At 54.0% G+C, this 26,079-nt stretch overlaps 2 protein-coding genes across 6 annotated transcripts in view; one reads left to right on the top strand and one right to left on the bottom strand.

Moving 5' to 3' along the window:
- The window catches only part of PTPN1 (protein tyrosine phosphatase non-receptor type 1), a 70,623-nt gene extending 57,420 nt beyond the window's left edge, over window positions 1-13,203 (top strand). For all 3 annotated transcript variants that reach the window (XM_025931882.2, XM_025931883.2, XM_086702476.1), the window contains exons 5-10: window positions 2,619-2,756; window positions 5,950-6,159; window positions 6,574-6,735; window positions 7,107-7,330; window positions 9,651-9,822; window positions 11,083-13,203. In XM_025931882.2, coding sequence (XP_025787667.1) covers window positions 2,619-2,756; window positions 5,950-6,159; window positions 6,574-6,735; window positions 7,107-7,330; window positions 9,651-9,822; window positions 11,083-11,106 — 930 coding nt within the window. In that variant the 3' untranslated portion in view covers window positions 11,107-13,203. The remainder of the gene's footprint in view (window positions 1-2,618; window positions 2,757-5,949; window positions 6,160-6,573; window positions 6,736-7,106; window positions 7,331-9,650; window positions 9,823-11,082) is intronic.
- Window positions 13,204-14,251: 1,048 nt separating this feature from the next.
- RIPOR3 (RIPOR family member 3) overlaps window positions 14,252-26,079 on the bottom strand; it is a 77,125-nt gene continuing 65,297 nt past the window's right edge. For all 3 annotated transcript variants that reach the window (XM_086702477.1, XM_086702479.1, XM_086702478.1), the window contains 9 exons: window positions 22,804-22,934; window positions 21,765-21,888; window positions 21,002-21,137; window positions 20,203-20,364; window positions 19,437-19,598; window positions 18,729-18,931; window positions 17,503-17,586; window positions 15,805-15,895; window positions 14,252-15,375 (listed from right to left, as the gene is read on the bottom strand). In XM_086702477.1, the coding sequence (XP_086558603.1) occupies window positions 15,272-15,375; window positions 15,805-15,895; window positions 17,503-17,586; window positions 18,729-18,931; window positions 19,437-19,598; window positions 20,203-20,364; window positions 21,002-21,137; window positions 21,765-21,888; window positions 22,804-22,934 (1,197 nt within the window). In that variant the 3' untranslated portion in view covers window positions 14,252-15,271. The remainder of the gene's footprint in view (window positions 15,376-15,804; window positions 15,896-17,502; window positions 17,587-18,728; window positions 18,932-19,436; window positions 19,599-20,202; window positions 20,365-21,001; window positions 21,138-21,764; window positions 21,889-22,803; window positions 22,935-26,079) is intronic.

Here is a 26,079-nt window from a genome sequence, read left to right on the forward strand (position 1 = left end):
AAGACGCTCTGGATTTGTATCACGGGAACTTCAGGCTTCATCCGTCTGCTTAGTTAGCTCTCTGGCTTGTCACTCCTTGGGAAAGCCGACTCCTCCGTCACAGGGTCACCCCAGGTGTCATTCATGGATTTTTCTAAAGATGCCTAGCTGTTTTGGAAGGCCGGGGCCTCTGTCTCCCATCCAGCTTCCAGGTGGTAACGGCAGCCACGACAGCCACCGGCGTGTTGGTGCTGCCATGGTGACGTTTGGGGCCGGCCCAGGACGTGGCACGATTTGAATCCTGGTGAAGGACTGCTTTCGAGTAAGATAAATCTCCTTCTCGGGTTGGTGTGTGTCAGTTTAAAGGCTAGCAGGAAGTAGTGATCTCGAGGTTCAGTTTTTTGTTTTGTTTCATTTTCTGTGTTAAAACAAAAATTCCTACGGGAAATGACAGCAAGAGAGCGTGGCACGTTACCGCGAATGCCTGAGAGCTCTTAAAAACAAATACGGCTCGATGCACACTTCATGCGTGCCGGGATTGCGCACTTCTTGCGGACTTTCTTTGGAAGTAGTAGGCGTCCAGAATCTCGGGCTTGTACCTGATCGCGGAGGTTTCTTAGGCTTCATATGCAGTTTTGAAAGTGAGTGTTTGCTGTGTGGAGGTGAAATTTGAAAGACTCGTTCTTCCCTGCCCATGAGACCCGAAAGCATTGGCCTCTTCTTTGGTAGCGACCGGCCATTCTGCCTTCCCGCTTCTCTGCTCGCTCGTGGCCCCGGGTGCGTGGTCCAGCTCATGTGGTGTTGCGCCCGCCGGGGCAGGCTCTTTGGTTCTGGGGTCTTCAGGAGCCGCATGGCCCTAATGGTCGGAAGCGTGGGAATAAATGCATCCTTTAAACCTCTTCTGTCACCAGTGCTGGCTGCCCTGCCCACTTTGGCTGAGCACGGGGCCTTGCCACGTCACTGATGCTTTGCGTCCCGAGGGGCAGAATTACCTTGAGGCTGACAGATTGGCCGTGTTCCGGGGGTTCATCTTTGACATTCGGTGTCAGGGAGGTGATCTGGGTGAAACTGGCCGGGTCTTTCAAACAGGCCCTGTCCGGGCTCTTTCGAAAGCCGTGTGGGCCTTCTGTTTCGGAACTGTGACGTCGATGCTACGCTGACATCACGATCTGGTGTCTGTTGGGGTGTTTCTCCTTTTTCTGTGGTTGCAGAACAGCTGCAGCTGGGCCGCGTGCGGCTTCGTCAGAGCAGGCCTAGTGGGCCTTCGTGCTTCTGTCTCTGGTCTGCTGAGGAGCATCCTGGCTCTTTGCTGCCCAGGGGACGCCGTGGGCTCCTGGGCCTTCTGCCAGAGTCACCGTGGTCTGTCCCTGCCCCCCTGTTGCTCTTCTGGCACTGGCTTCTGGGCAGTCACTGCCTGCGAAACCCCAGTCACCCCTCCAAGTGCACCCCTGTCAGAGGCCACTTCTTCCGTATAGTTTTCCCTGATCTCTTTCCTGTAACCTCAGCTGGCCTGGAACATTATTCCCCTCTTCTGAATTCCCACGGCACACCCACAGGGGTTCCTCCTGCCACACCACCTCGTCACTGCTTAGCACGAACAGTCTCTCTCCTGACGGGCAGGCTGGCCCTGCAGGGTTCCTTCCACCTCCTGTGGCATTTCAGACACAGCACCCTGTGCCTCGGAGAAGGTACGGAGGGGGCCAGTGCGTGTTCAGTTGCAACTTGCTTGGATTTGTACCATTTCCCAAAGAGCTGTTTACGTCCACTGGTACTTCATGTGGTGGAAATCATGTCTTTGGGGTTCCCTCTGTCTGGGCACCTTGTCTGACCGTGTGGTTCATAGACCTTCAGCTTAGCCCCCATCTATCAGCTATTTTGGTCCAAAATGTTCACCAGCAAACAGAACAGTCTGCCGTGGAAACCTAGTTGAAGGTATGCCACTAAATTTGAGTCCCAATTTTTTCTTGAACTCTAAATAAAACCAAATTTGGGGGGTTTGCTTACTTTGAAGAAAAAGTTCATGAGCTACATTTAAATGAAGACCTGAAATTATTCCTGAAATTCTTAAACTAGAAAATCAAAAGGATTTTTCAGCACCGACCCAAACCAGAATGAAAGGGTGGCATACAGCAGTGGGTGATCCCGAGCCCCGGAGGAGCCCGTCTCCTGCCTTCTCTAAACATCCAGCCTGTTCACCGTGTTCCACTGTCTCCTCTAGACGTGGTTGTTTTCCCCAGGGTAAGGAGCCTACGTTGTGCCAACGGCACTGACCAGTTCTTGGTAGTCTTCCAGATGGCTGTGCAAGTAGAGTCTGTGAGAGACTAAAACTTTTGTACAGTTTGACTTCGCTTCATAGATGGTCTGGAAGGACCAGACCCCTGGAGCGCCTCATGGTGGGGAGAACCAGGGAGCGGCTGCGTTTGGAGGTCCGAGCCCTCTCTGCCCAGCTAGTCCTGGTTTGGGTCTTCACCCCCTTCCCGTCTCCCCAAGAGGCAGGTTGTGCTGACGGTGACCTCCAAGGTCAGAAAACTCCCGGTTTCCCCGTTGGGTTGTCCTAAAGCGCGTGGAAGGCACTTTGTACCTCCCTTTCATAGGAAAACCGTCCGTGGCTCACAGTAATGCATTCTTTTCTCTCCTAGTTAAAATGTGCGCAGTACTGGCCCCAGAAAGAAGAAAAAGAAATGATCTTCGAAGACACAAATTTGAAACTAACCTTGATCTCTGAAGATATTAAGTCGTATTACACAGTGCGGCAGCTAGAATTGGAAAACCTTACAGTGAGTATCGCGTGCTGTTCGTACTTCAGACGGGCACTGGCTGAGATGTCTTTTCACCTGGGTCATACTACCTAACCCCGGTTTTTCTGGTCCCTCCCTCGCCACAGAGCTCCCTCCCTAAACTGGAACACCAGTTCATCACGGTTTTTAGGGAAAGGGGGTTTTCTCATCTAAAACTTCTCTGTTCCTGTCTTTGCAACCGCAGAGGGACTGAAATGGTGGCCTGCACGTTACGTAGCAGCCGCTGCCTGTTTTGTCGTCCACGGTCTCTTTAGCGCGAAGCGAGGGAAGAAGGGCCCTTCTGGGGCTGAGTTCACGGTCGATGAGGTCTTGGGTTTACTCGTTGTGGAAGAATTTGTAACACCAGCTGCTGGCTGTCATTGGAAGCTGGTCTTGAAACGGGCCAAGGTGCGGGGCTGCGAAGCTGTACCGCAGAAGGCCCGCGTGGGGATTCCAAACAGCCCAGCAGGAGCGCTTGCCGTGTGGGGACCCTCCACCAGTACTTGGAGCCGCGGGCGGGAGCTCCCAGCAGCTCCCGGGACGGCCACAGCGATGGCAGCCAGCCACCACCTTCTGGAACGTAGCTGCGTGGGGTGGATTCCTGGCCCCGCCGTGTCAGACTGTCAGACTTCGGGTGGCGGGGCATCATGTCTCCCCGTGTCTCAGTTTCCCCTTCGTTCAGAGGGGGGTTTTGTAAGGGTTCAGAAGGTAACAAAGGGGAAGAGGTAGAGCAGCACTGGGGCAGCAGGTACCGTGGGGTCGAAGCAACGGGTTTGGCCCGGGAGCAGCGCGCACCCACAGATGGAAGGGAAGGCAGGACCGCGGCTTGCCGGGCTGCGCCGAGGTGAGTCTGCCCCCGAGTTTCATTCACGTGCCAGTTTTCAACTTCCTGCTTTCCAGTGCACATGACTCCTGTTGTTGCGTTACTAATTGAAACAAGATCTAGACCTCCGCGCGGGTGACCACGAAGCAGAGGAGAGGTTGAAGTCGCGTGGCTTCCACGAGCACCGCAGGGCACTTCCTGAGTGCTGTCTCTTCTCTGTGTGACGGCTCTGCAGCCGTGATCCTGCTGCAGCCACACACGCAGGCTCCAGGGCTGTGATTTATGGAGGGGTTTGACGGAGGATTTTCAGGAATAATGTTGGCAGCGTGTTGGAACGTGCCTGGAGGATTATGCAGTAGACTTTCCTCTGCGTGCTCTTTAAATTTTGCAAGCCCAACATGAAGCGCGACTTCTGGTAAACTCTTGAGACGGTATCTCCGGCTTGTTGAGGGAAATGGAATTCCGACCGAGCAGAAGCGGCCCGTGCTGTGTTGGCAGAATACGTGCAGCAGTGTGGAGGTTTTGATGTTGAGAAGATCTGGTCGCTCTAAAAGACTTTGTTTTGAAAAATTCTTTTCTCAGCCGTGTGTCTGTTGAGACACAGGTCTAGAATGCACTCCTTGAGAAAGAGGTGGGCAGGTGTGCGGGAGGGGATGAACAGGAGACAACCGTACCTTTTTAAGGATTGAAAGAAAGAACTTGCTTTTGGTATATTTTCTTCCCCCCCCACCCCCACCCCCATCTTTACATCTATTTTTAAGTGTTTTTCTTTCCCTAAAAACCAGAAAGGGCATTTCTCGTTTTCAGCCACACAAGGAGACCGTTTTCTAGGGAGGAAGAAAATGGCATTGCCTGGTGTGGTTCTATTAATCATCTTCATGTCACCGGCAGATTCTTCCAGTTCAGCAGAAGGATGCCTGTGTGTCAGGGCTGGTGCAGGGTTACATATGTATATGTGTTGCTGATGTGAAGTCACTGGGGTTTTCTGTAGGCTCTTTCATACGTTTTCATCCCACTGAGCCCCAGGAAGGCGGTCACAACTAAAACTAAGCTCTGGGAAGGCATGGACAGTGTCTTTGCCACGTGGCTGGCACATGGTAGGCACTTTGGGCACATTTTGTTAAGTGAGGGGAGGCATTGTTGGTGAGCAGGCCTCTGGCCCAGAGCATTTTGCCACCAGCTGCTCTCCAGGTGACCTAGGCACTGACGTGGCCCTTGGCACTGTGTGGCAGGGAGATAGATGCTCAAGGCGGTGTGGTTCCTGTCTGCATGTCTTCTTCCTGTGCCCGCTTTGGCGAGGCCGGCAGGTGTACCTACCCCATAGTAAGACTGGCTCCCGTGAATGGTGTGCCCTTCGCCGAGCAAAATCTTGAGTACTCTCCTCCCACTGAGAACTACGTTTTGATCATTTCTGCCGGAGGCCAGGTGTCCACCCTGGGGGTGGACTCTTCGTAGGTTCAGAAGGAGGAGCAGAGCTGAAAATGGCACCAGAGGGCCATTCTTCTTGCTGTTGCACTGGGAGCAGACCGGGCCAGGGGAGAAACACTTGGGGACGAGGGCCAGGGTCTTCCTTTCAAAAGTTCCTGCCTCAGGCTCTGAACACGGGCTCTGGAGTCCAAACTTAAACTCCTACTTCCTCACTTAATGGAGGGTCAGCCTCCGAGCCTCAGTCTCCTAACCAAGAAGAGGGGAATAGCGGGCATACACGCCCCAGAGGGTTAACGTGAGAATTCAGTGAGCTGATGCGTCTGGCGCTAGAACGCGGTGGGGCCAGTTGGGACTGGTGGGGTCGACACCCTCCTCCTCAGCTGGGCCATCGAGCCCCACGTGGCAGCCACCAAGCCTTGGAGACTGAGCTGGTTCCTTTTTTTCTCTAAAATGGCAATTCCCTGAGACTCCCGAGTAGTCTCGTGAAGCCCGGGATGACCCAGAGCTGGTGCCACACGCACAGAGTTACGTTTTCCCTCTTTCGCGGGAAGCCTTACAGGGCTTGAGGACAGGACTGCCGTGGGCGGCGACGCGGCATCATTGTGCCTCGTGGGGCAGAGAGAAATCACTTGTAACCGTGAAGACAGCAGAGGTGATAGGGGCACCGGAGGAGAGATGTGGGTGAGGATGTTCCATGCTAAAGGGAAGGGACGTCAAGGCAGGTGTCCAGTGTCGGGCACCTCAGTGCTTGGTATTCCTTGACTCGGCGAGTGGACGGGAGGAGATCTGGAAATCTGAGAGGCGAAGCTGCTCTTAGAGTGAGATGGGGGCCTGGTGGGGACGACTCTTCGTGCTTACTCGGAAGCAGTGATTTCTGTACAGATGATTGTCTCGGAATTGGCATGAGGTGTCTTTTTGTTTTTGTTTTTGTTTTTCTTTCAGTCTCAAGAAACTCGAGAGATCCTACATTTCCACTATACCACGTGGCCTGACTTTGGCGTCCCAGAATCGCCAGCTTCGTTCCTGAACTTCCTTTTTAAAGTCCGCGAGTCAGGGTCACTCAGCACGGAGCATGGCCCTGTCGTGGTGCACTGTAGTGCGGGCATCGGCAGGTCGGGGACCTTCTGTCTGGCTGACACCTGCCTCCTGCTGGTGAGGAGGCCCCTGAAGATCCTGGGAAGAGAAGGGAACCCATTTGAACATCTCTTGTGGCCTCTGCCCACGGCTTCTCTGTCATGGTCTCGGCAGTGAACTAGCAACGATCTTCCGTTTTTAACACTTGCCCTCCTGTGAAAGTAGCTCTACCCTAAGTAGCTTTTGTTCAAAGGGATGTTCTCCAGTTGAATTGCAGAATCACGGAAGATCCAAAGAATGCTCTTCTCTCATTCTTTCCCCTGTGCTCTGGTGGTCCCCATTTTGCTGCATTTACTCACATTGTCTCCAATTCCGCCTCCCCATGGAGATTTTTTGCTGAGTAGAAACCAGAGCACTCCTCCAGAACATGGAAAAATCACATTGTACTTGGGAGTTGGAGCTGACTCGGGGTGTCTCCTCTCTGGCTTTCAGATGGACAAGAGGAAAGATCCTTCTTCTGTTGATATCAAGAAAGTTCTGTTAGAAATGAGGAAATTTCGGATGGGACTGATCCAGACAGCAGACCAGCTCCGTTTCTCCTACCTAGCTGTGATCGAAGGTGCCAAATTCATCATGGGAGACTCTTCAGTACAGGTAAGCATTGCTTCTGCTTTCATCCAGGTGTGTTGATCTCGAACTTTTGTCTCTGAAGAAGGAGGCTGTCAGCTGTAAAAGTTCAAACACTAGCACATGTCAGAAGAAACAGCTGTCCTTCGTGTTTAAAAAGCTAGAAAGCTGCGGAAACGTTCACCACGTTCCGGTTTCTGCCTTTGACGTGTTGACGTAGAGAACGTTGATAGGGAGAGTAGACTTTATTTTCGAAAGATTTCACCTTCCGAGTATATGTGTCTGCAGCCCCAAGAAGCAGAGAAAGCCCCTCGCCTCTGCTCGCCTAAAGGGGAGCAGATTTCCTGACACATCAGCCCGGTGTGAATACGAATGGAACTTTCTCTCGCTTTCTCCAGGAGCAATGGAAGGAGCTCTCCCACGAGGACCTGGAGCCCCCACCCGAACACGTCCCCCCTCCTCCCCGGCCACCCAAACGAATCCTGGAGCCACACAATGGGAAGTGCAAGGAATTCTTCCCAAACCACCAGTGGGTAAAGGACGAAACCGGGGAGGATAAAGAAGACTGCCCCATCAAGGAAGAAACCAGAACCCCCTTAAACGTCCCTTGCAGCGTGGAAAGGTAAGGCGAGCGGGGCCTGGCTTATTGGGGTGAGGGGATGTGACCTTCCAGTCGAGAGACGCATGTTGCCATTGAAACCCTGTGGACACAGCCTCCTCCTGGCAAGCGTAGCTTCTGTGTCTTTGAAGAATGAGGCCCCAGAGACATCCAGCCACAGGTTGGTCCGGTGAAGTGACCCAGTTCGGTGGGGCTCTAGCACCACCTTGTGGTACCCATTGGAACCAGAGATTCGCAGGACAGTCCTGCTCGGAAATGACCTTGCCCTCCCTCAGGCTTCCAGCCAGTCCTGAAACGTGATACCCAGGTTAGACCGTTATACTTTCAGCCCCCAGATGGTCCATCTGGAAGTTTCGCCTTTTCGTGTGCTCTTGATTAACTTAATGCCATTTAACCAAGATTATTGAGTACCTATTGGTACACGTGAAGTACTGAGATCACTAGAACATGGCCCCCTGGTCTGTGTTCTAGAAGATTTTGTGGGGACAGAGACCGTAGGTTATGGTTGGGAGCCTGGGGACAGTAAGGAGACGGAAGTGCAAGCTGCGGCGGTCAGCCTTAGCAGCGAGACGCTCAGCCTTCTCTGGGTGCTCAAGGAAGGCTGCCCGCATGAGGCGTGGAACCTTGAAGAATGAAGGGAGGCAGGCCTGAGCCAGAGCCTCTGGAGGCAGTGCCCTTGGTTCCTGATTTTTGGATGAGTGCATGCTGTGCCCCAGCATCTGTCCACGTCTAGAAATTTAGTGCGTGGCAGTTCGCAGACAGGTGTGCAAGAGATATACAGGTGGAGGTGTTCGTTGTGGCATCGTTTGCAATGGTGAAGAATCAGAGCTGAGCCAATTATATATCCAGGGATTTGATAAGTTGTGCTTTCTCCGACCTTGGGATGTTCTGGAACTATTAAAGGACAGGATCGGGAATTATACTCAAGAAAGCAGGTTGTACGTGGTGGGTGCCCCAGTGGTCCTCTGGCTACGTTGATCATCAGAATCTTAACCTGGGCACCTTGCTAAATGCTGGTTGCCAGGCCCCAGTCCTGACCTATGAAGCCGAGTCACCAGGGTCCTCCTGCAGCTGGGTCCCTGTCACAACAACATCACATCTGGTTCTAGGGCTTGAGGAAGGTCTGTGCAGTGGGGCCTCCCAGAGCAGGTCCAGGTGACGTGCAGAGCGATAGCTCGGTGACGGTCCCCCAGGGAGACTGTGCCTAGCTTCCAAGGGCCTCTGGTGACGTTCTCAGGGCAGGCCAGTGTGCTGCATCTGAGGGCCTGCTGAGAGTCGAGGGTGAGAGAGGAGAGAGCTGACACGTGACTGGTGTCCAGTTTGTCACCTGTTCCGTACTGGTTGAGACTGGCGAAGAGTGGTGGCTTTCACGCTGTGTATGTGAAGGTGGTAAGGAGGGAAGTGCGGATCTGGGAAGATAGAAGCCAAAGAGCTCCAGGAAGAAGCGCAGCCATGCTAAGAACGCACGTGCCTCCGGACAGCAGTGGGGGCCCGCGTGCACACAGACCTGGGCCCCGCGGCCAGGGCTCGCGGCTGCGTGCCAGAAAGCAGGTGCTTTGTACTGCCTCCTCCTGTCTCCTGGGAAGGGGGTGCCTCAGGGTGGTCCGGGTGGTCCTGCCAGTCACACAAGATGCTGCTGGGGTAGAAAGGCCCTGGAGTGGCCTGTGAGAAGCAGGACGTCTTGTGGTCAGGGCCTCTCGAGGGAGGCCTGGAGGAGGTGGCGAGGAGAAGAGGGGCCTCTGCTGGCCTCTCCGAGACAGCCCTGGAGCGAGAACACCGTGCACATCGTCCCCGCAGGGTGTCTCTGGCTCGCCGCCAGAAGGGCAGCCAGGGTCCGGTGCTCCTGACAGGATTGGGTTGATGCTGGGGACGCGAGCCTGGCACAGGGCGGGCTGAGGGGCAGAGGCATGTGTGATGTTCTCACGTCAGCCAGCAGCAACAGAGGCTCCTGGGGAGAGGGTGGTAGAGTGTGGGCCACACCATTGCCTTCTCTGATCTAGAACGGAACGTTCTCCAAGCAAACCCCAGGACAAATAAGCACCTGTCTTTGCACCAGTGGCTGTATTTGTCCTCGGAGTCTTACCCACCCCCATCACCAAGGAGTCCACTGGTCTCCGGAACCATACCTTGGCGATGGAGACCGCCTGGGTCTCTGGGGGGGGTGGCTGTGGGGGTGCCAAGTGGGCTTCAGGTCGGCGTCCCCGTCGCCAAGGTTTCTTTACACATGGCTCGTTTTTTCTTAGAATTCCAACTGTCACAATAGCGTCCTCGGCATCGTTTTCCCTAGAGTGAGTAACCAGTCTCCGTCCCTCTCCTCCCTCAGCACGAGTCCAGACACTGAAGTCAGAAGGCGGGTCATGGGGGCAGGTCCTGCCCAGGGGGAGCCATCACCACCCAAGGAGGAGCAGGACCAGGCGCTGACTCCCTGGAAGCCCTTCCTGGTCAACATGTGCATGGCCACGGTCCTCACGGCCGGCGCGTACCTCTGCTACAGGGTATGTTTTCACTGATGGACGTGCTGGCAAGACCTCGTGTACAGAAAGCACTGGCCGACAGCCCGGCGTTAGCATTCAGTGCTGTGGAAGGATCTGAGCCAGTCTCAGAAGAAACAGAGCAAAGGTTTTTAAAGTCTGGAACTGTGAAGGGCTAACGAGAGAATTGAGGATTGATGCACTGGGGTTTTAAGGAGCCCTGTGGTCCCAAGAATATATGAGTCTAATCTCAGGGCCTTAACCTATTCAGGAGTAAGTAGAGAAAATGCCAAATACGTGTCTCTCTTTCTCTCTCTCTCTGTCTCTCTCTCTGTCTCTCTCTCTCTCTTTTTTTTTTTTTTTTTTTTGTGTTATTTGTTTTTGAAAAAAAATAGAATTACAACACATTGTTGTTTTTAACCTTTATAAAAAGCAGCTTTTGTTATTTCTGGAAAAAAAAAGAGACTAGGCACTTACAAAACTTTCTTGTACCCTTAGGTGGTGTAACCAGATACACAGTTTATATTTGATTTCCAGGGAAAGTCTCCCACACTTTTCCGAATGTAAACTCCTTTGGAGAAGAGGGTTTAAGGGTTTAGGGCACTATCTTGCTCAGTCGCTTCCTCCGCTGTGTGCATACTGAGCTTGGACGGTGCCCGCGAGCTTTCCTGTCGTAAGAAGACAAACAACAAAAGGCCATCTCTGGAAAACAAAACCCAGCTTCTGCTTTTGCTCAGGGTGTCCCCGCCGGTTTTCCATTGTTCATTTCTCCGTTGATCCCTTCTTGTTCCAGCCATCTGGGTCATGCTCCGCCCTCGTCACCCCACCTCCATAGACGGGGTTTCTCAAGGCCCCTGCCTCAGGGTCAGAGGTCACAGCAAGGTGGCCACCAGCTTTGCACCCTGCCCTTGAGATCCAGAAGGAGCAATTTCCACTTCCTTCGGAATATAAAGTGAGGGGAGGAGGGAGGATTGGCCTCAAGACACTGCTCCTGGAAATCACCTCCCTAGACACTTTTAAATCCTTTTAAACATCCTCTTTCCCAGCGACCGTCTTTGAGTAGATCAGACGGTTTAGCAACGTGCAAGCCATTTTTTCCCTTAGGGGTGATTTTGGGAAGGGGGCCATTGTAAAAGAAAATCGAAACCCCCTTCCCTGGAGGCCAGCTTGGGGGCGGTGGCGTGGCGGCGGGGGGGCGGCCTGGGGCGGCCGGGGTCGTGCAGGGCTCTGCAGCTCCGTGGGGGTGGGGCCGGGCTCATCTGAAAATGTTTGGTTTCATTCCAGTTCCTGTTCAGCAGCAGCACATAATCTCCTCCACTCCACCTCCACCCCACTGTCCGCCTCCGTGCGTAGAGCCCGCGCCCGCCTAGCAGGCACGCCGTGGTAGGTAAGGGCCGAGGACAGCGTAGCCGGCCGTGACCTGGACGGACGTTTGTTCTGCACTAGAACCACCCTCCCCGGGCTGTTGGTCTTACCCCTTTTGACGGTGTCCCCCCTCCCTTTCCTTCGAGCACCAAATCCGCAACCCCTTTTTTTGAGGAGAACGAAGGAGAGTATGGGGCTGGTGGCCTGTGCGGATCGCGAGGCTCGCCCTGCCCGGTGCGTGCTCTCGGCGTGGCCGGCGCGTCCGGGTGGGCAGGCATACGCTGTCCTCCCGCGGACCTCTGCGGAGACTCCACTCCGTATTTATTGTTTGGTTTTTTCCCCAAAGGCGTCCGTAGTGCACTAGCATTTTCTTAAACCAATAATGTATTAAGAACTTTTGATGTCAGCCTTGCATCAAGGGCTTTATCAAAAAGTACAATAATGAACCCTCAGGTAGTGCTGGGAACGTTAGATTTTGCCATGAGCCTGCTGCGTCAGACCAGTACTAGGAAGGAGGACGGTTGTAAGCAGTCGTATTTCGTGGCATTGTGGGTAACGTGAGAAGAGGTTTGGCATATGTTTATAGGACATGGGATAATATATAACGAACACTTGGATATTTAAGATACGTGGTGTGAGATTACTTTGTCCCAGTTACCCCCTCCCAGTTATCTGCTAGAACCTTGTCCTCAATCACTGCTTTCCCTGTGTGTATTAGAATATGCATGTATGGTCGTCTTGTGTCCTGATCCAGTACCACGTGCTTGAAATACTTAGCTCTCTGCTTATTAATGTGCCCTGTGTACAAGTCCAGTCTACCTTTGCATGACCTGATCATTACGTGGCTGTGGTTCCTAAGGCTGTTGCTGAAATAATCACCATTCCGCAACGGGGTGATGTTTTCCAGTAACGGATATTTGCCTAATACCTGGCATGGCACTCTGGTGACTTCCTGGTGAGGCCCCGGCCTGTCCTTGTCCAGCTGGGTCCCGCTGTAACTCAGACATTCCAGGGGTATGGGAAGCCATAGTCCCACCTCACGCTCTGGACGTTTAGGCAAGCACGGTCCCGTCCCCCCCCCCCCGCCCCCCCCCCTCCCCGACACCTTGGGGATCAGCCTCCACTGTTAGAAGTTGACGCTCTTCTCGAGCAGACCATGATTCGGAACCAAGGCAACTGCTGGAAACCGCACTTCCTGAAGCAACCCGGGTGTCGGGCCCTCGGAGTCCACCTGCCGCCGTCCCGGTCCAGGGGCCTTGCTGAGAGCCACGTCTGCCCCCGCCCTTGAACCCTGGGGACTGATGGTGCTCACGACTCTTCTGCAAGGGAACTTAAGACCTCCACGTTAAGTGGCTTTTTTAAACAAGAAGAAGAAGAAAAACAAAACAAAACAAAAAAACAAACAAAAAACAAGGCAGCTGTAGCTCACGAGCTGCTCATTCGCCAGCATTTTCACGTGTTGCCTTTCACGTGTTAGAAGCCCGTGCAGAGAAATTCTGTGGTGGCAACGTTTGCGGCATCACTGTGCAGAGCCTTGGAGAGGTGCGGGTGAGGCTGAGATGCCAGGCTGTCGGCATTTTTGAGTTGGGCTTGTGTGTTTGTTTTTAAAGTCCTGTATATGTGTGCAGTAGTTTGGGTGTGTATATAGTAGCATTTCAAAGTGGATGAACTGGTTTAAGCTCCTGTCCTTGGAAACCAGATGGCTCTCCATCTTGTTACACGTATGTTAGAGAAGTAGCGAGCTGCTCTGCTATATGCCTTAAGTCAATATTTACGCATCAGGTCATTATTTTTTACAATGGCCGTGGAATAAACCATTTGTACGAAAATAAAAACAAACGAAAACAGCGAGGCGTTCTGGTAAAATACCTTTTCAGGTGTGTGTATACACGGCTGCATGATAGGGGGAGGGAGGGGGCGCATCTCAGGGTCCTGTGACCTCACAGAACTATCAGACTGTACAGTTTTCCAACTTGCCATATAAATGATGGGTTTGCGTTTTAGTTGCAACAATAAATTTTTTTTTCTAAAGAACATGGATTTGGGGTGCCTCCCATGCCTTTGTTTAAGGGGCCCGAAGCAGGACGGGTACCTCCTGTTTCTTTTCTGCTGCCGCCCGTGGGAAGCAGGTGCTGTGGGTTGGGTGGCCAAGGGTCACTGTGGCCTCCCGGGGTTGTGCGCGCCATTGGGCTGGGGGAACGTTCCCTTCCTGGCGAGTTTATTTGGCACTTCGGGCCTCCGCCCGGCTGCTTCGACAGCGACACCACCCACCTTTTGAATGTGCAGGCCCCTGGCTACCATGGCAGACGTGCACAGGACCTGCTCAAGAACGCGTCCCCTGTCCGGCTGCCTGGGAGACCCAGCGGTTACCACTTCCAGTGCCTCTGGTGAGCCACGCGTGACGGACGGGTGACGCAGAGGCAACGGGATGGAAAACTCATGTATGTGGTCTGCCTTTAAATCTCCTCGAAAGTGATCTGTTGACTTTCTGTTGCGAAGTAACTTCAGACTCCTAAGATGTTGGTAAAATATTGCAAAAATCGTTCGAGAATTCCCTGTCCTTCGAGGTTGTATGACTGGATGCCTGCTGCTGAGTAAACGGTTCGTGCTGTGGGCTCCCAGCAGGATCCACGGGACTGGGGGGTAAAAACAGACGATGGTCATGTGACCTGCAGCACACCCACAGAGGACTGTGGCCACGGGACTGTGGTGTCACACCCACTGTCACCTCAGTCTGTTTCAGATGCAAAAATGGCATCAAAGCTGTCATGAAGCGGTGGGATGCGAGGGTAGGGAAAAAAGCTGAATCTGTAACTTTGGTGCAGAAATCACATGAGGCCAAAGGCTGGACAAGGAAGGGCCACGCGGCTCAGTGTCCGTGTAGGAGCGGGCGCTCAGGGAGCCTTCTGCCGCACGGGGGACATAGGGGGCCCCAGCCCCCACCTCCCTCCTCACCTGCTTGTGCGGGAGAACCCGGCCCACGGGGCTGCACGCGGTGCAGGAGGGGCTGCACGCGGTGCAGGAGGGGCTGCTCTCTTCCTCCCTGGGAGGTTTGTGGAAGCAACCACTGCTTTGTGCTTTTTTCAGGTAAGGTGAGACACCAATAAAATTCATTTTAATTGAAATTCAAAAAACTGAACATAGGAACAAGGCAAATAAATACAAAGTTCAACCGAAAAGCACAGAATATATACAGGAAGTTTACATGAGAAGGTTGAAGAGTCCAGAATCCCCACTGCCATTGTCAGGAGTCACGTACCCCAGGTTGTCTCTACGGCTCAACACAAAAACAGTTCAGGACACATTTGAGGGTTTTGTTTTTTTTTTTAACAGACTTAAATAAGAAACGAATCTTCTTTCTTTAAATATATTCTTCAGTGAAATCTTTCTTCAAACCGGATGATGGCTTCTGACACAATTTATCTAATCGGCCCTAAGTTGACTTCCGTTCAAAAGTTCGATTCCATTTTGATGAGGGAGGTCACGGTGGATGCTTTTACTGACACGACACAAGGTTTCCTGGCCAATGACGTTTTCTTCCTCGTGCTGTTGAACACAGTGACGATAAGGTCCACGGTCTGCAGGCCGCCACCAGGCTCCACGGGGGCGTTTGGACTACTGCTTGGGTTAAGAGCATGAATCACGGAAACCCTGGCTCTGTCTGTCTTCCCACCTTGCCTGGCTTGCCAAGGTGACGGCTTGCTGCCATGGAAATGACCCACTGCGTCCTCTTTAGCAAGGTCAGTCAGCCCGCTTGTCTCTTCACTGCCCGTCTTTATTGAACCAGCAGTGCTGAGCAGGCCAACCGGCAGGGAGACCTTGATTCCAGGCCTCAACCCGCCTGGTCTTGGCCCCTTCGGGGTGCAGCTGGCCAGGGAAGGTCAGACAGATTCTCAAAACTGAAAGCTGGTCGTTTGACTCAAGTCCAACAGCCTTCAAAGTGCCGCACGTCCCCTTTTCCTGCTCCTATATGCAAAGTCCCATTTGTGCCCCTGGGCTGCGTGACTGGTCTGGGGACTGAGGGAGCACAGAGCATACCCCCACCCACAGCTCTGGCCCTGGGTCAAGGCAAGGCAGCAGCAAAAACAAAGGTGCCAGCTGAGGCTTCTTAAAATACAGTGATTTCAATATCCGCTTCCTGGCAAAAGGCTTCTCCTCTTGGTTCCAAGCAGAGTTTGTCCATCTTCTCAAAAGCTGAGCGTCCTTTCTCCCCTGAAACATTAAGGTGATTGGTCACTGGATTGTCCCCCACCTCAGCGTTCCTGCTCTGGTGAACCCAGATGGCCTTAGTGGCAGAGGCAGGTGGCATTTGGGGAGCTCCTGCTGGCCACTTGCATGGATGGACCCGGTGCCTCTCCCTTACATTCAAGACAGAATTTGCTGAACTTTATTCCTGCCTCGCACCTGGCTTTCATTCCCAAGGATCATAAACTGAAGCTGAAAAGAGAAATAAGGCACTTCATGCCACCTCAACCATGAAGGAAACCTGTCTTGGCCAAGTGCAGTTACATGGGTCACCGACCGCGCTGGGCCTCTGTATCATTTTGCATCTTTGAGGGCTGACCGTGGCCCCTCTAGCACAACCTTCCAAAGGTCGCGAACCTCACTGCACCGCACAGAATGTTTGATGGTGGACTTTACCGAATGACAGCGTGGCTTCCCGGGCTGCTGTTCGCACGGCCTCCAGGTCCGACTGGCACAGGCTGGCGATCTGATCGATGCTTTCAATGCCCTGTTTGAGGTGAGGGGAAAGAGGACCCATCAGGGGACATTTTAGGTAGCAGGTGGAATCTACTTTTATGAGCTCTGTAAGACCAGCCCTAGCATGGTCTTTGGGGCCTCAGGCCCTTCCTTTTCTGAAGGCTTGTAGGTTTCTTACGTAGCCTCAAGTTCATCAGAAGGGCCCCCACCTTTTCGATTCTGACACCTGCTGCTGAGTCAGGCCATCAGCAGAGCTTTATGGATAGATTTCTTCTAGAAGGTCTGTCTTGAAAAATGGGAAGCCCTGCTTCCCTCTGGACCTTCCCACCTCCCCCTTGCTCTCCTAACTCTACCCTCTTGGGCAGGCCGTGAGAACATCAGTCGGAAACCAGGTTTGGGCACAGCTGACCCTGGCTGCTCTCCAGGGCCAAAGACCAGAGTGCACTTCAGCCTCTTCTCCGGAGCACCCCTACCCCCTTACTGGCTTGGCTGTTCGATTATAACCAAATGGTCCTCCTAGAACTTCCCTTGGTTTTGTTTTTTTGTTGTTGTTTGTTTGTTTTTTCAGAATGAATGGGGTGAGTTTAATCTATTTTTCATCAAGCAAATTGGTGATGGTTTTTTTTAAATGAGACTTCCGGATGCAGGTGGGTTTGAGGCAAGATGGACATCCTCTCCTATCTGCTTTAAGAGGGTGAGTTGTACCTGGAGTCTCCAGAAGTTTCATATTCTCTGGCCTGGAGTAACACTTTGTAGAGTCCAGCCTAAGGAAGTAATTCAGAACTCTCTATTTTTTAAAAGCGTTACGTGCCAAGATGCTCATAATGATATTATTTATAGTAATAAATAGATGACAAAGCTTAATTTTCTACCACACAAGAGTGGGGGGATCTGTCAAGGTAAACCCTCAACGGCCCCTTCATAGAGACTTCTAAAGCACTGCCAGTCTACCACTAAGAGTTTCTGTTTTGCTCACTGTTTCTAAGCTATATATGTAGCATGATCAACAATCTAAAGACATTTAAGTTTAAGAGAGTGAGCACAAGTGGGGTAAGGGCAGAGAGGAGAGACAGAAGCCCGATTCAGGGCTCAAACTCAGCAGAGGGATCATGACCTGAGCCGAGACGAAGAGTCACAGGCTTAACTCTGCCAGCCAGGCGCCCCTAGCATGATCGACAATTTTAAATACACCCACAAAAGAAGTGTAGCAAAATGCCAGCAGTACTTTCTACTAAGTATTGGGATGAAGGGTAACTTTTACATTTCTGAATTTTACACTTTCTTTCCTATAATGAGCTTATTTGTGCTTTTAGAAAATATTAAATCGAGGCCATTAAAACACAATCCTAGACTTCCAAAGTGAGTCCCTAGGGCCACCTGCTTCTTCAGGCCGAGCCAGAGCAAAGGCTCCTCGACTACTGTTGAGGGGCCTCTGCTGGTAGCACTGAGGTCTGCTCTAAAACGAGCTCTTCAGGGGCATTTTTTTTGTTTTTTTTTTGTTTGTTTTGTTTTTTGCTGGTGGTAGTTTTGGGGGGAGGGGAGGGGTATTCCCAGTGGAATAATTTTGAAATGAACCAACTGGAACATTAGCCATAAGCAGGCTTCCCTCCGTCACGGGCGAGGACAGGTCAGACTCACCCTGAGGTGTTTTAGCGCCACACACGCGGCCTGCTGGAGTTTCCCATCGTTCTCCATCAGGGCGTTGGTATAGAAGACCAGAGCCTGGAGAATAAGGTTGCTGTGAATGGGGGGTCAGCCGAAGCCAAGTCCATGCTGCCTGTGGCTAATCCTTCTAATGCTGGAGGGCTCCTCGAGCCCTGCTTCCCCTTTCCTAAACAAAAATCGGGCTGTGATCTATTCATCTCTGGGCCAGGCGCACCCAGTCCCGAGACGTATGCTGCGGCGTTTGGTTTCTCTCTAATAAACACACTGGTCCCTGGGCTGATGGTAATCAAAATGAAGAAAGCTCTTTTCATCTAATAATATTTTCCAAATCTAGATAAAATGCTGCATCGGAGCAATCCGATGTCTGGCCGGGGCCACTCAAAGAATTGGACGTGCGGAGGGAGGCCCAAAGGCCGAGCACCTCTTCCCTTCAGCCCCGGTCCCTGGTCCCCGCGATGACCCCGCCCCCTCCACCACATCCGCCAGAAAAGAGCTGCATGGGCTTCACGAGACTCTGCAGGTTAATTAGGAAGCATGTGAGAAGGTACCCCGCCTTTGGGTGCCCAGACTACAGTCAGGCCTCGGTATTGCCCTCTTCTACCTTGGGGGCTGGTACCGTCAATCTAGAGTAGTCACAGGCCCAGGGACCTGAAGGGCAGAGGGGTCCAGTTTCTTGGTTTTCAAACGGACTGAACCCAACGGATCAGCCAGCCACACGTACTAGCTGAGATGAGGCTGGCCGTCAGAACCCTAAGGAAGAAACGCTCTCCGTGCAAGCGACATCTCAGACCAAACGGGTATGTTGGCGTTGGCGGCACAGATGCACGAGGCAGTAAGACGAGAGGTTCCGTGGGTCCTTCGGGTGGCCGCCAGCAACCCCAGGTCCCTCCCCAGGGCTGGCGTCGCCCAGGGCAATGGCCTGAGAAGGACTGCATGCATGCACGCACCAGGGAACCTCCCTAAATCTAAACATCCTGGGACACCTGGCTGGCTCGGGAGGTAGAGCAGGTGACTGGGTTGGAAGTTTGGGTGTAGGGATTACTTAAAGTAGAATCTTTAAAAAAACAAAAAACCCTCGCAGCGAAGGCAACCCCCTTCAGAACATCCCTTGTATTTTTCCGAGAGAGGAAGCCTGTGTCCCCCTGGCTGTCACACATGTAGCCATGGGGCTGCTGCCTCCCCGCCTCCCCCCACCGTACCTTCTCCCGAAAGCTCTGGTTCCGTGCCGCGCTGGCCAGGCGAGCACTAGCCGCCCTGCACACCCGGGGGGTCCCGTCCAGCTGCAGCAGTGCCCAGGCCCGCAGCGTCTGGGGCAGGGGCTGGAGCTGGCCCAGCCGCTTCCCCTGCAGCTTCCTGATCGTCTTGACTTGCCCCGCACACTGCAGCTCCTCGGCAAGTGTTACTGGAAGAGAGGAGTGGGCCCAGGGTTCCTCTGACTGCGGTCGGCAGTACAACTGCGCGTTTGTTTGGCCACCGCCGTGTTCGTGTTCGGGAAGCAGATCCCAGGGCAAGCCCCTACGATCACCAAGGCGCAGCCTGGATCGGCCTCAAGGGGGTGCCTCCTGAAATCTCTAGGAAGGCTTTCCGGCAAGGGGTCAAATCACCCTGAAAATTAATAAAACCTCAGCCCGTACTTTTAAGGACTCCGGCCAGCCACCCGTCACCCTCCTATCCAGCTCTGACCTCTGCCCTGTGCTTTGTAAAACCTCCTTCCCTCGGAGGTCATCTCCCTGCGTGGGCTGAGTGTACAATCTAATTCCATCTGGGGTCTCGAAAGGACAGCCGGAGGGAAAAGACGCAGTGGTTCGAAGACACTGGCTTCCAAAGAGCCAGGACAGAGGGTTCCACGGACGGAGACTCCTTCGTTCTTGGCGTTGCTTTGAGGCGCCCTCCCTCCCAGCCCCTACCTTCTTTGGTGAGCTGGGCAAAGTGCTTCTCTAGGTCAGACACCCCCTGCCTCTGCAGGTAGCTGTGAAACTGGAACCAGGTGACCGTCTGTTCTTCGGGGAGCCCGGCTCCGGGGAGCAACCCACCACAGCTGACCACCTGCTCCAGGAGCCTTCGGCATGCTGGCGAAACAGGAGAAGGCCGTGAGGATAGACGGGGCCCCCGTGGAGCTCCGCCGCCGGGCATGGCTGGGGCAGTTTAAAGGCCTTCTAAAGGCCGCATGCGGACGGGTGTCCCTCACTGTGCCTCCTGTGCCCAAGAGAAGGAGCATGCTGCGGCTGGGGTCCGCAAGCCCCACGTGTAGACATTCTTGGGGTGCACTCCATGCCCGAGGCTGGGGACTGGGAGTATTCAGGCCAACTAGCAGCCAGATGCTGGCTGGAGCTTCCAGAGGCCCTGGAAGGGAGGACGGCTGTCAGCTGTCAACAGAGAAAGATGCTCTGCTTTCTGAGGAAGGGTCCAGCCAACACTTCAAGACACCTTTATCCTGCCGACCTTTCTAGAAGCGTTCTTTCCTAACCCCTTTAAGGTTCTGGTGGAAGCCGTGCGGTCTATCCCCAGACAGATGTGCCAAAAGGCTAACGTTTGCAACTTCAGGGCTTCGCAGACCCCTTCCTGTCCCGGGAAGAGGCTGTGATGTGTAGCTGAGAAGCACCCTCCCTCTGGTGCCATGAAGACAGAGACAAAGACAGGGCTAGAATGAGGCCCTGGGGCGGGAGGGGGTACCTATTTCCAGTTGTCCCGGGTATTTCCCTCGGACTCTGTGCAGAAACGTCTTCTTGAGTTGGTTCAGCAGCGTCGTGCCGGAACAGGACAGGACCCTGCCGGGCTCAGTGCACCCTCTCCACAGCTTCAGGCACCCCTTCCTCCGTGTGGCCTGGGGGACAACTGAAAGCCCGGGTCAGGACCCGACTGACGGGAAGGCCGAGCAACCGGGTGGCCCCAGGATTTCCTTCCGCTGAGGCCTGAGAGGTCAGGGGCGACAGGGTTTCATGCAGCTTTCCTTCCCGCATCGCAGCCTGACACGCCAAGGACCAGCGGCTTCGGCCGTGGATGCCTTCCCTGGGCCCGTACCGCGGTCCTCGCAGCTAGGACGGCTGCTGCCACCAGCCTCTCCTCACGGGCAAGGGGAGGCTCCGTGGGGGGCAGAGGCAGAGCGGGGGTCACAGCTGTTTCTGGGAGTGCGTGCCGTGTGCCTTGAACGCGTCCTGGCGATTACCTCACGGAACAACACTACCCAGTGGCCTCCTCTTTAGACAGGTGGGGAAGCTGAGGCCCAGAGAGGTGAGTCATTTGCCCAGAGCCGCACAGCCCACTGAACTAACTCCAAGGCCATGTGGCCTCCCTCCCGCGCCCCACAGCGTGTACGTCTGAGCACAGCCCCACCACCACCCCAGCTCGTAGCCTCTGGGCGCCAGTGAGCTTTGGGCATCAGGATGGGAGACGAGGCTCCCCTGCCTTCCAGAGCCCATCGCTTCGTGCCATCCACACGAGAGCAGCCCGTGGGCAGCGGGCGGTTACTTACTTTCTTCAATGGATGCTGCCTTGCTGACCTTCTCAAAATCCAGCACAGAGAGCATCTCCAGAACCTGCTTTTGCTGCACGGCTTCTTCCAGAAGGCATTCCTGGACCATCCTCGACAGGTTAGGAGAGGCAAGTTTCTGGGAAGCAACCCACGATGCTCCAGGTTAGCACAAACATGCCCTCTGAGGCCGGCAATCACGACTGCGGCCCCCACCTGCCTCCCCCCAGCTTTTCTGTGCCGGTGGTAGCTCTCTGACTCCTGTCTGGGGGTTCCTGCTTCTCCAAGGTGGCCGAGATGATGGGATGCAGGCTGCGGCTTCTGGGGGCTTCCTCTGCTACCAGAAAGGGCCAGCCTGCCTGAAAGTGAAGCCAGCCAACGCAGGAAAGCAGAGCTGAGAGAGACCCAGTTATGATGTTTTTTGAAATCCTGGATCCACCTGGGCCTGAAGCCTACCCCAGGGCCTTTGAGTTCCATGAGCCAAAAAGTTCCCTTTGGTTGAGCCAGTTTGGATCGGAGCTCTGGCAGCTGCTGCGGAAAGAACCACAGCCGCTGCTTTGGGGTCAGCACTTGGACTTTCAGGAGAGCCACGTGACCTTTCACCCAGGCCTGGACCTTCCACAGAGGAGCCTCCCAGTCTCACTGGCTCTCTTCCTTGCACCATGCTCCCCGCCACCGGCAAGATCAGATCTTCGCAGAGAGGACTCCCGCCCCCTAGCCCGGCTTCCCCGCAGGCCGCCCCGCCCCCCACATCCCGTGGCCACACCTGCAGCAGAGTTTTGCAGACGTGGAGGTGGACGGTGAGCAACATGTCCAGCTCTGGGGTGCCGGCCGTCAGCTCCCGAGGTGACGCTGTCCGTGGTGGCAGCGGGGGCGGGCTCCTGTCCTTTCTGAGTTGGATTGAGAAGAACTGGGTGACTGTGCCAGTTAGCGGCTCAGCTCCCTCCTCGGGTAGAGGAGACCCTCCCTGGGGAGCTCCGATCAGGGAGGCCCGCTCCAGGGCCCAGGCAGATAGAGTTACACCAAGGAGAAAACCAAGAGAAAAGAAAAAGCAGCAAAAGCCGTCAACGAGGGGTGGCACGGGCCCTGGAGACTGGGGTGGGGGGTGTGGGGGGCCACCTCCAGGATGTGTGATCTGAAGGCAGAAGGCTGCGGTTCAGGCTAATCCTTATCTCTGTGACTCTGGACGGGCCTGCCCCCCTGGCCTCAGCGTGCTCATCTGTGAAGTGGGGACAGGCACACCCAGCTCCGGGCAGTGAGGGGTCAGGGCAAGCCTCCCAGCAAGCATCGCACCCGGCACCACGTTGGCCTCGTGGTGGAGGCCGAGCCCGAGGCCTGAGGAAGGGCGGACGCAACACTGGGATGCTGGGTGGGATCGTGAGAGGAGAAGACGAAATGTACTGTATGTCCTGTCTGGTGCTGCTGAGATTCGGGTACAGGAGCCGGGCGTGAGCAGGGCAGGTGGGGGTGGAAGGTTGCACAGAAGAGGGAGCCCATGTCCCTGCTGCCCGTTTGGTAGAGGACAGAGGTCCTACTGTGTCCCTTGTTATTTTGTAAGAGAAGAACCCAGCCAGGCCATTGCCCGCAGCTCGGGACCGTGCTGGGGGGTGGTCGTGCACTCAGTGGTCAGCACGCCCCTGCTCTGTGCCCAGCGGCAGGCATGCAGGGGTGGGGGGCGCAGCAAAGGAACAGAGTAAGTACCAGTCTGGACCAGGGCGATGGGAGGCTGAGGCTGCAGGGGCCGACAGGAAGCGCGGAACTGAGGCCCGTCGCCAGGGTCGGTGCTGGGAGGGGAGGGCGCCTACCTGGGACCCTGGCAGCCCCCACACAGGGACAGCTCCTGCGGGGCGAGGTCAGCATTGAGGAAGGCGAAGCTCTCCAGAATGCACTCCATCAGGCTCTCGGAAGAGGCGTGCTCCTGGCGGGCGCCACGGGGCTGTGGACAGAGCAGCAGGACCTTAGGCCACAGACTGTCACCACCGGGTCCGGGTCATGAGCACCGCCCCTCGGAGCCCAAGTGCAACCCCCCACATCAAGGATGGGCACAGGGCTGTGGAATCCCCCGAGGCCCCTCCCGAGTAGCCTGGTAGGTACGGCTCCAAAGCCGGAGGGACACAAACCTGAAAAGCCTCTCCTGGGCTCACAGACACCCACAGGGACCGGGCGAGAGACAGGAGTGAGCGGGCAAGTGATTGCGGGGGGGAGCCCGAGAACATGTGTTTCCCCCCCCCCCCCAAGAGGCCAGGCTGCCACTCTGCTCCAGCTGACACCTGCTGCTTGGGAATGTGGGGCCAGACTGTTCACTTTTCTCAGAAAAGCTGGAAACCTAGATTTTTGTGGGAACCTGCTAGTTTTTGAACATTGACAGCTAATCCCAAATTACTGTAAAAATAGGGTGTGAGTCAGGCTCAAAGGGAGGCTCAAAGGCTGCCCGGTGAGCTTCTAGATTTCAGGGTCTCTTCTCCCAGGGAGATGTGGAAGGAGAGGATGGTTGAGGCACCCCGAGTGCTGGTGCCACAGGGCCTGCCACTGGTTGAGTCCCCCAAAGGCAGATCCCTTCCTCCGGATCTAGAAATCCACTGCTGGAGATTTTGGTCTCCCCTCCATTCAGGGCAGGACCCCAGGGCTTGCTCAGTCCCCATCCCTGGCATGCCCAGGCCATGTCCCACACGAAGCCACCCAAGGCACAGCCTGAGCAGATACCACCTTGAGAAGCAGAACTAGGCTCCTAAGAGTTGAGCCCGCGGAGAAAACCTTGTTACTCTCTTGTTAGAGAATAACAATGGCTAGTTGTGGATCTTTCCTCCAGCAAAAAAAAAAAAAAAAAAAAGTACTTTGGTGTATATATGTGCGCGCACACACACACACACTCACACACACACACCAGTTCTCGTTATTCTAGGTGGTACCAAACCATTGCTCCTAAGAGAAATGCAGAGACCGCTAGCCTCCGGTCACATCTTTATCAACCCATCAGTACAGAACCTCGTTTCATGTGTACTTCTGTTTAAAGACACCTTATTTATTAAAAAAAAAAAATTTTTTTTAATGTTTATTCTTGAGAGACAGAGTGTGAGCAGGGGAGGGGCAGAGAGAGAGGGAAACACAGAATCAGAAGCAGGCTCCAGGCTCTGAGCTGTCAGCACAGAGCCTGATGCGGGGCTCGAACCCACGGACCACAAGGTCATGACCTGAGCCAAAGTCAGATGCCTGACTGAGCCACCCAAGGGCCCCAAAGACACCTTATTTAATTTACACTGACAATTCGTTCACACTGAACTCACACCTGGACGAGGCTTATGTAACATGGATTTTGTGAGTGAGGCCCAGCACAGCCTTCCTGGGCTCAGGAGCACTGGATAGCACTTCACGCGGTCGGCCCCATCCAACAGCTTGAAATCAAAAGAGAGGGCAAAAACGTGAAACACGCGGCACAAACTAGACGGCAGAAAGGACGTCTGGACCAGGGCTGCGAGAAGAAGGCAGAGTGTGTGAACCCTCTGTGTGTGAACAAGTGAACCCCTGGTTCAACCCCAGCCAGGCACGTGCATGGCAGGCGACTCTGCACGTGCCCGCAGATGACCGTGAGCGCATCACAAGTACTGATTTTGGAGTTTCAGGTAAGCTTTACAGCAAGTAGATGAATGAGAAACACACAGGATCCATGAATGGTGAGGACCGACTACATGTATACACACACACACACACACACACACACACACACACATTATACACATACACATCAAACTAAAAACTATGGCCTATGCTCACTTTTACTCTTCGAAATCGGTTTGGTACAAGAAGAAAAGTTCCTCAAGTACGTTTAAAAGTATTGCCTGGGGGGCGCCTGGGGGGCTCAGTCGGCTCAGGTCATGATCTCACTGGTGGTGAGTTCGAGCCCTACGTCGGGCTCTGTGCTGACAGCTCAGAGCCTGGAGCCTGCTTCAGATTCTGTGTCGTCTTCTCTCTCTGCCCCCCACTCGCACTCTGTCTCTCTCTCTCTCAAAAATAATAAAACATTTTTTTTTATTTTTTAAATAAAAAAATAAAAGTATTGCCTTACTGCAATATTATTTTAACGCTTTTATGTAAAGGAGGTATGATTTTTCAAAATACAGCCATGTGACAGAAGCTGCATGTTGCAGCCTCAAATCATTCCACAGAGAAAGGCTGTTAAGAAATACAAAAGAAGTGACTTTTTTTTTTTCTTGAAATTCTCCGGCAGCTCCTTTTCAAAAGAAGGTAGCAGTGATAAACAACTTTGTTTTGAAGTTCAGTTTTTAAAGATACAAAGTGAAACTTTCTGTCACTGGTGCTGAACGTTGGGGGTGGGTGTGAGGACAAAACAACCGAAACCAATTTTTGAAGAGAGCAGTTAAAACCATTCCACCGCCAGTGTGGCCTACACAAGAGAGCGGTTTCAGCAAGTAACTGATGCTTAAGTCGGTGCCACTGTTGCACATTTTGTTGTCCATACATTTAAAATGATGTAATAGGGACGCCTGGGCAGCTCAGTCGGTTAAGCGTCCGACTTCGGCTCAGATCATGATCTCACAGTCTGTGGGTTCGAGCCCCGCGTTGGGCTCTGTGCTGACAGCTCAGAGCCTGGAGCTGCTTCGGATTCTGTGTCTCCCTCTCTCTCTGACCCTCCCCCGTTCATGCTCTGTCTCTCTCTGTCTCAAAAATGAATAAACATTCAAAAATTTTTTAAAATAAAATTATGTAATCAGAAAAATCGAATAAATCTGCCCAGGCCAGCACTATTGAGAGCCACCCGAGGGCAGCTCTTGCCACGGGCCCTGTCGAGGAACAAGCTCAGAGTAGGGTGTGTGGCTGCTCGCGGCCTCTTGTGGCACCAGCTCTGACCCTAGACACGCCCCGGGTCTGGGAATTGAACGCCCAACCTCAGCCCCGCCTGCCTGGGCCAGAAGATGCCAGAGGGGGCCAGGTTCTCTGGCCAGACAGGGAGCAGGTTTTCTACCCCGGTCCCCGACTTCCACTTCTAATCGTCCTCCCGGCCAGTGAAGGCCACTGTTATCCCCACTGGTCAGATGAACAGACTGAGGCCCAGAGAGGAGACG

The sequence above is a fragment of the Puma concolor genome, chromosome A3 (assembly GCF_028749965.1).
Source record: "Puma concolor isolate L17-30 chromosome A3, mPumCon1.1.hap2, whole genome shotgun sequence".
Lineage (NCBI taxonomy): Eukaryota > Metazoa > Chordata > Mammalia > Carnivora > Felidae > Puma > Puma concolor.